We start from the raw sequence: 13,216 nt of genomic DNA on the forward strand, positions 1-13,216 counted from the left end.
AGCAAACTCCCAATAGACAAGAACTAAGTCTTTTAAAATTAATTTTTGTTCACAGCACTACACTCTGTGCAAACAGACACTTAGGAATTACTCTTTAATAAGAGAAAAGATGAAAGGCATCTCTCTTTGCAGCTCTCCATATCTTAGTTCATCTGCATGGACCTTAGAAGGGCCTCTCCATTCAAAGATGGGAAAATGCTAATGGACCTTAATCAAATAATAATTGAAAGTACTTTATGGAAATTAGTCCATTAATATAATGATTCAAGAACACCATGAATAGGTTTATGAAAATAGGTTGTTATAGTTAAGAGTAACATTATTTTTCAAAGTATATATTACATATTAAGTTATTTAAAAATGACAGGCCTTTTAAACAATTTTCTTGTAAAATAATGTATCCTAAGTCTATAGGTCTGCATTTGTTATGGGAACAACCTGCTAGTGGTTGCCGGGGATCTAATTCTGACCATCCAATACATCCCTTTATGTGAGAAGATGATAATGATACAAAGAGACTCAGAGGTAGAAGAGAGGTAGACTCTGACCTCTCTATTCTTCCTCTTGCCACCGATTTATTTCATTCCCAATTCACAAGCAACATAAAGGCTGATTTGCAATTCTTTCAGGTGTGTTATGATTCACAGCTATGGGGGCTTTTGGAGAACTCCTTAATGGGGCAGTCCCCTTGAATCTTTTACAGACTTTCTGGGTTTTGTACATAGGCATGGACCTCAACATGAGCTGAAAAAAAATTTCCTTATAACAACAATCACTGAAGTGTTATTTACTACATAAATTTCATATCATTTAATGTAGACTGAAAAAAGGAGACTAATAAATTTATTTTGCAATGCTTTATGATTCAACATCTCCTCTTGAACTAAATGTGGGTAAAGAATCCATGAATGCAAAGTGGGATAAATGGAAATCAAGATTTGTTGTTAGCCATTTTTTAGTCATTTCAACACTTTGTGACCCCATTTGAAGTTTTCTTTCTATTTCCTTCTCTAGCTTTTATTACATATGGGAAAACTGAGGCAAACAGGGTCCAGTGACTTGCCCAGGGTCACACAGTTAATAAGTATTGAGGCCATATTTGACCTGAGGAAGATGAGTCTTTCTGACTTTAGATCCAGCATTCTATCCATTATACCATTGGTCAAATGATAACAATGTCTTGGAGGTTATACAGACCTAATTTTCAAAGGCATTAAAAGTTCCTATTTGGTGGGCTTTAGCCACCTAATTTAATGAACACTATCTCAGTCCTTTAGGAAACTTGCAATCTAAAAAAAATTTAAAAAAAGAAACTGAGAATGTTAAACAAATGATGCTATGATTGAAAAATATATACATATACATATATAAACTTATAAACAAAAAAGCATAGTGTATAAATTCTGTTTGGTGTGTGTGTGTGTGTGTGTGTGTGTGTGTGTGTGTGTGTGTTGAATGGGTAACATGCTTTTGATTTACTGGACAATAGTTCTCAGAGATTTCATGAAGGATGGGAGGTAAAAAAATTGGATAGCTGGGATTATTCTAGGTTGTTTTAGGTATATGCTAAAGTATGGAAGACTACTTAGGGGCAGGTATAGGATGATCAGACAAAAGAAACCTTGGCAAGGAAGGCAGGACAATAGGGAATAACACTAGAGCAACTGTGAGTGTCTTCTTCAAGGCTGTGGTCTTTCTAGCAGCTGAAGCCATTGTCTTATTTTCTTTCTTGTTACCACCCCAGATCAGGATTGAATTAATTAGCAGTTCATATGCAAATAATAAATTTCTTTTAGGCTATGTCAATTCTCAGATCATTGTTAAGCAGAGGACACTCCAAATAATCAAGTGCCAAGTTTAACCATTTCTGCCTCTCTGTGGAGGAGAGATGCAGCTTCTACACAAACCTAAAGTTGGACGTTTGGTTAAAGGACAAGTTAATATCATTGAGCTCCATGGTTTTCAGAAGTAATTTAAAATGGAATCTAAAAATAAGACACAGAAACCTTATTTCAGAATATCTCCTCCACCCCAGTTTACCATCATTTTTTTCTAAGGAATTCCTCTAACGAGTAATTAGCATGTTATGATACTCTCAAGTCTCTTTTAATAACTTTAGACTAGGAGACACCGGCACAGGATCGCTCAGCATGGTGTGCCCTCATCAGAGAAGGTGTGTGCAAAGCAGAATTGAAGCAGTTCAAAAGAGAGGTGAGATGCACAAAGTCAAAGAATCCACCCTAAATGTTCATAGGGACTGCTCGTGTCCGACCTGTGGCAGAGCATTATGAGCTCATGTTGGTCTGATCAACCATAGTCAGACACACTAACTTGGCTCTAACATAGTGATGCCATTTGGGTCCTCTCTGAGAACGGACACCAACCAATCATCCAACCATGTTATAATAACGGGCAGAAGTGTGGCTCAGATAATCCAGCCCTGGGAATGTCCATACCAAGAGCAGCTGAGGTTTTTAATGTTTTGACTGAGTCAGTCAAATTAGCAAAGGACCCCTTGGGTTTGAAATATTTAGCAGGTTAGACTGAAAACAGAATTCTTAGACCACCAATTCAATTTGTCAGTTAACAAACTGTTACCTATCTGTTAGGGCAGAGCACTGTATGGAGGAAGGAGAGATATGAAGATTAGATGATATATAGTCCCCACTCTCATAGAGCCTATATATAGGAGATGGATAAGGCACGAATATAATTGGTAAATATAGAGTATTATAGGTCACAGGAACCAGAAATTTGCAAAACAAAGTGCTTTGTTAAGTCTGAACGGGAAGGCCCTAATTGGCTAAGGAGATCAGGAAAGCCTTCCAGGAGAAAGTTATTTTTGAGTTGTATTTTAAAGATTTGGGCACAATTCTTTTTATTGTATATAAAGAATCAGTCAATTAATTAATATGTATTTATTAAGGGCTTACTATGTGCCAGGCACTGTGCTGGGTGTCAAGTATGCAAAGTCATAAACATAGTCTGTAGACTGAGCAGTAGTAATTGAAGCCAGAATGAAATTAATAGACTTGGAGAACTTGAAGGAAAATTCAGGGGTCAGCAGCCATGGTGAGGAAGAAGAGAAAGTTCAGTAGAAATAGGAATATAAAAAAGTGGAAAGATAGGAACTATGCCCAAAAGCAGAATGTCAAAGTTCAGTATTGATGGGGTCCTTTGTTCTTGGTAGTTCGGTGAGCCTTGACAGGAGAGAACCTGAATTGTATTGTCCATGCTACTCCCCGTGGCAAACAGGGAGGAAAACTGATACATTATCTTTTTAAGTGGACCTTCTATTCTTAAAAAGGCCTTTTGTTCCTAAATGAATTCCTCCAATTGACAAAATCTTCATGACACCACAGTAACTGAATCCAGTCAGAAGGCCAAGTTATGATATAAGCTCCTGAGGTTATTTTCCCCCCATAAAAGAACCAAATTAACTCCCCCCATTTTTTTTTTTTAGGAATTTAGCCTACTGAGTTCATTAAGAACTACCAGTCTTATGGTAGCAAGTTCTTTTAGAACTTGCCAAGATGTCTTTCCTCTTGTTATGGCATCTTTTCTTAACTAATGGCAGATTCCACTATTGAGCTCAGCTCATGTTTTTCTTCTTATTAATAACTAACTCCCCTTTGGAACTTAGCATGCCAGTCAATGGAGTAATAATAAAATCTTTGCCTCTTGATTTGGAGGTCTAAGGCTACAAATTCATTTGGGACACCTTGAAACATTGGCCTGGAATTCAATATACTTTTAGGGGCAAAGCCCTTCTCCCCAACATCTGATGGACTGTATAGGGAGAATCCAGAAACCCCAATATATTTTTGGGCTTAGTGTTTCTATACTCCTGTACCCCCCCTTCAGTATATTGAAGGTGATATAGTTATGGGTAATGGTGAAGTCTAAGCAATGGCCACATCAGTAAGTGGTTGAATTGAGTGGAAATGGAAAGAGATAAAATGATAAAAGAGATAAAAATACTTTAAATAGGGTATTATTAGGGTAAATAAAGTAAATATAGATGACATCAATCAGTGTTAAATTATATAGTCTGCTTATGAGAGTTTTTATAACCTTATATGGGATAGAACTATTACTTTGAGTTTTTAAAAAAATTAACTTGTCAGAAATTTGGCAAATGTGAAAAGCACCCCTAATGTTCTCTGTTTAAATAGTGTCAAGTATAGAATAACATGTTAGATGAAAGCAGAACAATGGATCAAATTGTGGAAAAGCTGAGGGTGCACTTCCAGATAATAAGATAAAGTACCTGACTTGGAATCCTTAAACACAGACACAACATGACGTAGGAAATTAGTGAGCTGCTCAGCACTCTTGGAATTCTGATTCTTGGGTGTGATATCTTCATGGCACCAAAGTGGACCAAAAGCCCTTAAAAGACATAAAATAGAAAGTACATAAGTTATGACTTTGTGTTAGAAAAACGATATATTGTGATATATTTCTTCTCCACTAATAACAGCTTTGCTAAATGTTTAAAAATTCATTTTATTGTGAGTCAGGTCTGTAATCGTATGTTCAATAAGGATTTCTAAAGTTTCATAGAGCAACCTGAAAATTAAGGAAGCTATAGTTCTTCTATTTTAAGTAAAAAATATGGGTGGACTTTAGTTTGAAAATTCTAACCACCAAGAAACATTTACAATCAGAAACTTGGGGCTGTCTTACAGACCGATCTCCCCTGGGGTTCACTATTGTTGCCACATTCCACATAGAAGTAAGTTAGTGCTGACATGAGATCTGAGAGCCTTAGACTGAAACTCAGGGCTTCTTAAACTTTTTCTCCTCCCTACCCCTTTTCACCTGCAGGAATACAAGTATATAAGAAAGGTATACAAGCCAAACATTTATTGATAATTAGTTATAATTTCACACCTGCCACATTTAGTTATAATACCCCATATGGGAATCTATAGACTTATAAAAAGTAGATTCATAGCCCATAGCCAGAATTGGGTGGGGGCTACAGAGAGTCATCTTATTAATTGTTGTAATTTGTCCTTCCTCCTGGAGGAGGACCATAATATTCTAGAAGATGATGTCATGATTCTCAAGTGAATTGGATTTAAGTGAGAGAGGGCTGTGCAAGGTTACCTGCCTCACTTTTCCCCCTGATATCTCTGATAGGAGATGGCCCTACAGAGATCCAGATCTCTAGCTTGGCTTTTTAAAGATAAGGTTTTTAACTGGTCTCAGTTTGAGACAACACCCAAACGGTGATTAAAACTAAGCAAGAAATGAAGCAGAGAATGCCCTCTTTTACTTACCAAAAAAAAAAAAAAAAAAAAAAAAAAAAAAAAAAAAAAGAAAGAAAAATTCAATCTAGGAGGAGAAGACTCTCAGGGTTTCTGGCCAAAACAGAAACAAGTGCTATTTCCATTCATTTTGAGTTGATCTGAGCCCACCAAGTTAGACTTGGCCTGGGATTTATTACTGACTAATCAATGAAAGCCAGAATGATTTGCATTTAAAGCATGGTCCTTAAGAAAGAAATCTAGTCATAAACCTTAAGATAATTTGGGAGATTTCAGGGATCAAAATTTACATTCCTTTGAGGAGAGTACATGCATCAAGGGAAAGGAAGGAATGAAAGAAGGAAGAAAGAAAGATAGAGGATTCTTTGGTTTCTTTTACTTTACTAATAAATTCAGCGTCAAAGATCTTAAGCTGGAAGAGACCTTTGAGATCATTAGATCCAACTCCTAGACCAACCATAAAGTTACCAGAGAAAACATTTTTCACACTGAAGAAACTTTTTTCTTGTTTCTTTCTCTGAGAAAAGCTTGGTTTTCTTGTTATTGGCAATGAATATGTGTGACAAAGATTAAGGATAGTTTATATTTGTACTCAGGAATCCTTACTTGAGGTATCCTCATTGTTCTAGATTAAAAAAAGAGTTTTCTAAAGTAAAGGAGAGTATGTTCCTATGATCCTATTATTCACAAAATAAAATATATGCAGAAATTATTTGGTTATTTTTCTAGTGATTTTTGTCATCATCAAATCCTTTTTATAATGGCAAGAATGTCTGGTCCCTTAAAAGGGTTCCTATGACCAAACAATCCTATTTATGTATGGTAATCTCAGAGTCCTTTCATCTTTCAATGCCTAGTTTCTGCTATATTAGTTTCCAATTTTTCCAGCAGTTTTTGTCAAATAGTGAGTTTTATACATCAAAAGCTGGGGTCTTTGGATGGTCCCTATCTTTCAATAAAATTGATTAAATTATTGTCTATGCCAAAGACAGTCCTTGATAAAGGGGACATAAATACAAAACCAAACAGGCCCTACCCTCAAGGAGCTTACATCCTATTATGAGGGACAACATGCAAGCAGAGAGATACAGATAAAATATAAACCAAATAAATACAAGGTAATTTGAGCCAGACCCACACAATATTAAAAAAAAGACCGACTAATTTTTTTTCACAAGTTTTCTACAAACAAAAAGTATAGATCTTACAGTCACTCCTCCCCTTAATAAACTTCAGTGGCTCCTTGCCGGGTCATGATCAAATACAAAGTTCTTCGTTTGGCATCTAAAAATCTTTACAACCTGGCCTTTTCTTACCTGTTCAGTCTTCTTACACATTATGATCTAGCTACACTGAATTATTCGGTGTTCCTCTAGTTTATCCTATCTTGGTACCTGCTGTCCCCCATGCCTGGGACACTCTGCTTCCTTTTCTCTTTTTAGTTTGCCTGATTTCCTTAAAACTCAGCTTAAATCTCATTTTCTGAAGATCCTTCCACAATTCTATACCTGCACTGCTTAACCTATGAAGTTATCTTCCACCCACTCTTTCTATAACTTGTATGTGTCCAGCTATTGTTGTGGTGTTTCCTTCTTTAAAATGTGAGCTCCTTGAAGGGAGAAGCTGTTTTTTGTTTTGTCTGTATTTCCAATGCTTAGCACAGTATCTGGATCATAGCAAGCATTTAATAAATGGCAGCTGATGAACTCAATGACTGACAAAAATATAAAGAGGGATTTATGAAGTACAGAGAAGGCTCTAGATATTTAATAATAGAAAAGGAATTTTTCTTTAGTGCAGTAATAGGCAAAGTACTAGAGGTCAGACTTAATCACATAAAAGTTTAAGGGAGTAGATCATGAGCAGCTGCCCACTAGAGATAAGAAAGCATTGTAGGAATGCCCCACAGTGCCAGTAACAGTGTGGATTTATTAGATTAAATCATTAAGTGTAAGCATCATGAGACCTGAAGAACTGGGTAATCCACCACTTTTTATCGGAATTATTAAGTATCAGTTTGTTTTATCTTCCTTGACTATTGTCCCAATTTGTTTCTGCACGCTATCTGTGGTCTTTTCTAACTAATGAACAGAGGGAAAATTTTCGTCAATAAACATTTATTAAGTATCTATTGTAGGACACACACTAGGTATATTAAGAAAGATAAAAGACAATTCTAGGAGTTTGCAATTTAATGAGTTTTCTAGGTAATTGTTCTTGGTAAGATTCAGAGAATGCATTAGTTTACATGCATGATGTAGTTCTGGGTCATTGGAGTTGGTAGAGAAAGTCTGAAATGCTGAAAAAATTACTCTGAGACAAGGGAAGTGCACTGATGGGGCTCAAATTCAACCTTATAATCCCACCTACAGTGGAGGCAGCCTGCCTTGCTATGTCCAGTCAGAAATCCAAGTTATGTCAAACCCCCAAGGTTAAATTTCCTCTATAAATCTGCCCCATGCCATCTTTGCTGAACGCACCCCTTTGGGTTATAGCCAGCCAATGCTTTCTGCCGGGTAGTGCCTTTCTCCTCACCCTGCCCCCATGCTTCATGGTGTCTTTCTCCTTCTTAAAACTAACAAATTTTTTTTAGGGTGCTAAATCACTCTGTGGATTTAGTCTGTCAGTCAATGGAATACTCCCACCTCATGGCATATTACTTTAATGGATTCTTTCTTGGGTAACCCTACTGCTCCTTATTTATATTTACCACTCCTGGTGTCTATTGTATCTCTTCATTTTGTCTATAACCTCTTCTTCTAAAGAAATACACCTTCTGGCAAAGAGAACGGCCACTGTGAATTCTTCCCGTGACTGAACCCCACCATGTGGTGCCCACAACAATCTAATCATTTGGTGTCCAAACCGCAAACACATTAAAGGTATTAAGGCAGAAAACACTGGCTTAAACCTGGTTAAAGTCAGGATTGTTTCAGAATCAGACACCAACCATTTGATACACAATGGTTCCAAAAAACAAAACAAAACAAAATGAAACAAAACATGTCCTTTCCCTACAGTTTTAGCAAATTCTTCAAAAATATTAGAATTTGTTGGAACTTAGTGTTCACTTCTCTCCCTCCCCCTTCTTCTTTTTCTCCCTCTCCTTCTCTCTGTCTCTTTCTGTCTCTGTCTCTCTCTCGCCCTCTTTCCCTCCCTCTCTGTTTCTCTCCATCTGTCTCTCTGTTTCTCTGTCTCTCTGTACTTTCTGTCTCTGTTTCTATCTCTGTCTTTCTCCATCTTCCTCCCTCTCTGTCTGTCTCTGTCTTTCTCCATCTTCCTCCCTCTCTGTCTGTCTCTGTCTCTGTCTGTCTGTCTGTCTCCCCCTTCCTTTCTCTTTCCCTCTAAGTTCTGGTACTTTTCTAAATGATGGCTCTGAGATGCAGACGCCTCATTACCTGGTAGTCAGGAACTCAATGAGCTTGTTTGCCTTCTCATCATTTTCAGTGGCTGTGTCAATGTCTTCAATCTCCTGGGTGATCTGTGGGAGATTCCCACTGCTGCCTCCTAGACTGATACTGGAGGAGGTAGAGCTGGAGCTTAAGCCAGAATCTGGTACAGGGGAGGACTGGTACTCTCTGAGAAAGTCAAAGCCACCTGGTGGAAGAGGAAGAGAAGGGTAGAATGCATTGTTCCAGGGTGCTTATCTGCTTTCTTAATGAGACCAGGACACACAAACACACAAGATTGCTGCTCCCTTTAAGTTGTAGGAGTACCACCAATATTTAAACTTAAGAGAAAAGAAGTAGTTGGGAGTTTTAAGCTTACATTTAAAGCATCTAGAGAGACTAGTTTTTTGTGCTTCATTTGTGGAAACCAGCATCATTACCTTATCACATTATGTACATTATCACTTCTGTGGATTACAATCTGCTTGAAGGAAGGGACTGGTTTTGATTTTGTTTTTGTAGCTCTTTGCACACAGTGGTAGGTTAATAAATACTGATTGACTGAAGAGACCAAAGGCACGGCCAACGTGGACATGAATTCCCAATAAATAAAAGGTAGCTTTAAACTGCCTTGGGAAATTAGTTTTCAAAAGCGGGGTCTCATGTACCTTGAGGATGGAATCAACATAGAAGAATACAAAGAAGAGAAAAATCTGGCCCAAAAACTGCAGACAACCCTATCATACATTTGATTGATAAGAGTGACACAGTATATTATTCTAGAGACAGAGTTGTTTCTTTTAACAAAAGTTGCCTTTTCCTTTTTTTTTTTTTTTTTTTTTTTTTTTTTTTTTAGCAAACATGTTCTTGATCCATGTATAGATCATGTTCTTAAAGATTTTGGGGAAAATGAGAAAGTAAGTGTATGGTTTGGTGGTTACTAATGTTCTTTTAATTGATTTTCTAATTGTTAAGCCATCTTTTCCTCACCTTTCACCTCTTCCCCCCCCCCCCCAATCATTCATTATCTTCCTTTTTTCAGAACTCTTGGGAATCAGTACAATTTTCTTCAGCCTAGAACTCTTCTGTAGATGATCCAAGTGTGTTTCTGTCTTTGTGTGGATATGTCACTATTGTTTTATGCAACACATCTGGGATTATGATATCAGAGCCCCAATGTCCATTATCATTGATGGAAAGATATTGGCAGATGTTTCCCATTTTTATTCTATTTGTTGTTCTTTTAGGTTTCATCTTCAAGTGCTCTGGGGAAGACATAGCTTTCCTTGGGTCTCACCCTAACTTTTCTATCAACTCATTTCCCCATTTACTGCTTCTCTGTTTTATGGAGTAATACTGCTTATAATGTTTCACTGACTTTCTCCTTAAATTTTTTTTAATTTATTCTAAAAACTAATTTCTAATTCACTGTCCTGGCTTTTCTGCCAAGTTGTCACAATTTCCTGCAGAAGCAGAAGTGAAACATACCATAATACAATATAGAAAAGTATCAAATAAAAAGACTGGTTTTTAAATTGTACCAAACAACTGGATTAAAAAAAATCATGATTAATTTTAGGCAGTAGTCCTAAGTAAAACTCATACATATGTCCTGGGAATTGATTCAAATAACAACTTAATGGTATAAAATGATTTTTAAAATTTAAGTACTGCCTACTGTCCACATTTCCTAAGAAATTCCTTAAGAGAAACATTTGATTTCAACAAATCAGCACTACTTTTCAAAATACTCAAAGGATAATAATTTACAGTGTTTACTGAAAAAATATTCTAGGAATCAAAGATTATTGAATCTGACATCATTCCCTAATAAAATTCAAGAATGGATTATTAAATAGATTTTATCAAGCCCTTTAAAAAGGGAATTATCAACATGGTAATAAGTATTTTTAAATATCTAAATTTAGGATTATAGGTATTTGTTTAATGTTGGCGAAGGAAATATAAGTGGAAGGCATAGTAACCATTTAAGTGAGTGCCTGCAAAGTGCTTGGTTTATAAATTCAGAACAAGGCATATTTATATATACTAAGGAAATTTAAAGACTATATTACTCCAAAGGTGAAGATCACATCTTTTTTCTTGGATTCTTTAAGTCTACAATGTCATACTTTGATTCAGCTTGTCTTTAAAAAAAAAAAAAAAGCCTGCATTCTCTGAATAAGATCATTAGGAAAGAATCACCCTAGATTCACTAAGAACAAATTATGATAAAATCACCTACTTTTTTTTTTTTGAAAGGCTTATTAGGCTGGATTGTTGGATAAGGTTTTGATGAAGTCTTTCATAATATGATTATGAACAAGATGGGACAAATATGACCTGTACAAGATGGGACAAATATGACCTGTACTAATACAGCACCATGAAATTGTTGATGATTGAGTGACTGTATTTCAAGACTATTGACAAATGTCTCTTTGACAAAGATCCAGTCAGACCAGAAGGAAGTTTTAATCTACACTATATTCCTCAATGAACAGCTAATGGCACAGTGGATAGAATGCCAGGCCTGAAGTCAGGCTCTTTCTAGTTCAAATACCATCTCAGACACTCAAACATACTAGCTGCATGACCATGGATAGTTTTAACTCTGTTTGCTTCAGTATTCTAATTTGTAAAATGAACTAGAGAAGGAAATGGCCAGTTACTCTAATATCTTTGCTAAGAAAATTCCTAAAGGGGTTAATAAGAGTCAGACATGAATGAAATGATTGAACAACAATAATCTTCTTCACTTCTGGTGATTTGTGTAGACACAAATAATATCAGAAGAAAACTAGAAATCATTATAAAGTCTTTTAGAGAAATTGAAGACTTTACTGGCATAGGATGTTGCCCATTATAGGCAGAGCAGAAGATAAAAGAAGACTTGAGAAATGAACAGTTGGTTAAGGAGATGGTATTAAAAATGGGATTTGGATTTCTAGAGGATGACTTAAAAAAATAGGAATGGCAACTTTTAGTTAAATTGGATCCACCAACAAGGGCAGGTGATGATAAGATTTATTTTTATAATTTTGTAATTCTAACAAACTGGAAAAGGTTAAGAGGAAGAATATCTACCAAGCTAAATATCATAGCAGTGGAGATACTCAGAAATTCAGAGGAGATAATGTTCAAGAAATGAACCTTGGCCTTAAATGTCTATATCCTCATATCTAAAATATGTAAAGAAAAGCAACTCTGGAAGGGTTAGGAATTCTGATCAACACAATGATCCATTCTAAAGCAGTCATGCTGAAACATGCTATCCAGCTCCAGATGGAGAGATGATGGTCTCACAGTACAGACTGAAGTATATATTTTTTCTTCCTCCTTTCTTCTCTTTTCCCTTCCTTCTCCTTCCCTTCTCTTTCCCTCCTTTTTCCTTCCTTTCTTTCCTTTTCCCTCCATTCCCTCCCTCCTTCCTTCCTTCCCTCCCTCCTTCCTTCCTTCCTTCTTTGACAAATGGAATAAATGTTATTTCTTCTAAGGAATTGGTAATAGAAAAAGATTCTTATACTGGAGGGGAGCTATATGAGACAATCCTTAACACATAGTGTGATGATCCTAGACTTTTGTGGACCTCATTTTCTTCATCTGCAAAATGAAACACTGGCCCTGAATTCATATGGTGAAAATGGTATCTAGCAAAGATTTGTAGATTTATTACTATGTTCATCATGCAGAAGACTAAATATAACAACACTAAAAAATTACTTATTTTTACTCTGAGATCTTCAAAAGTCTCAGAATTTTAGAGGGCGGCTCCATGCCAACAATTTCTGTTTTTGTTACCTGTATAGAGGTATTCAGGGAGATAAGCTGGCTGAACTGTGAGCGTCTTGGCATCACTCATCTCTCTGGTCTGCAGAAGTACTGATGCGATGGAATGAAAATTGCTATTACAAGAAAGAGCAATCAGCAGATGGAGAAGCAGCTTTTTGCTGTGTTCAAAGACTTCAGGTCGGTAATGGTCCAAACCTAAGAGGAAAAGGGAAATCTCTGTATAAATTCATTTTTAGTTAGTTTGTAGACTACAGAAATAATAAAAAATTCCAGCATTTATCATGGCAACCATACCTAAAGGAACATGCAAAGTAGATTTGTAATGTTCTCACCTGTGACAACAGTTAAAAATATAAAGAGTGAGGTCGAGGAAAACAATTTGTCTTACTCCTTATGTCAAAATCTTAGAGTATGGGTAACTGGACGCTTCTCCTTGGTCCCTCAAGATCATTTGATATTGTCCACTATCTCCTCCATCAACCCCAACCCAATCTCCATAGCATTGCACTTTCCAGATTGTATTGTTAATTCTTCAGTCTTCTTTTACTCTATTCCTGGTTGCTCTTCCATGCTTCATCCATAACTTTAGATATTTTCTCAGGATCCATTCTTGCCTCTTTATTCCTGTTGCCTACACTTTTGTCACTGAGTGTAATGATTCTGTCTTATAACTTTTAACTGATCACCTACTGTTAATAACTTCTGCTGTCAGAGATTATTATCATTATTTTCATGGATCTACTTTATATTGAATTTCAT

General features: G+C 36.3%; 1 protein-coding gene across 8 annotated transcripts in view; it reads right to left on the reverse strand.

The window, feature by feature from the left end:
- Positions 1 to 13,216, reverse strand: part of FRY (FRY microtubule binding protein) — a 470,054-nt gene that overhangs the window by 65,918 nt on the left and 390,920 nt on the right. For all 8 annotated transcript variants that reach the window (XM_031960730.1, XM_031960734.1, XM_031960729.1 and 5 more), the window contains 3 exons: positions 12,467 to 12,652; positions 8,675 to 8,873; positions 4,271 to 4,392 (listed from right to left, as the gene is read on the reverse strand). In XM_031960730.1, coding sequence (XP_031816590.1) covers positions 4,271 to 4,392; positions 8,675 to 8,873; positions 12,467 to 12,652 — 507 coding nt within the window. The remainder of the gene's footprint in view (positions 1 to 4,270; positions 4,393 to 8,674; positions 8,874 to 12,466; positions 12,653 to 13,216) is intronic.

Source organism: Sarcophilus harrisii, chromosome 3 (assembly GCF_902635505.1).
Source record: "Sarcophilus harrisii chromosome 3, mSarHar1.11, whole genome shotgun sequence".
NCBI classification, from domain to species: Eukaryota; Metazoa; Chordata; class Mammalia; order Dasyuromorphia; family Dasyuridae; genus Sarcophilus; species Sarcophilus harrisii.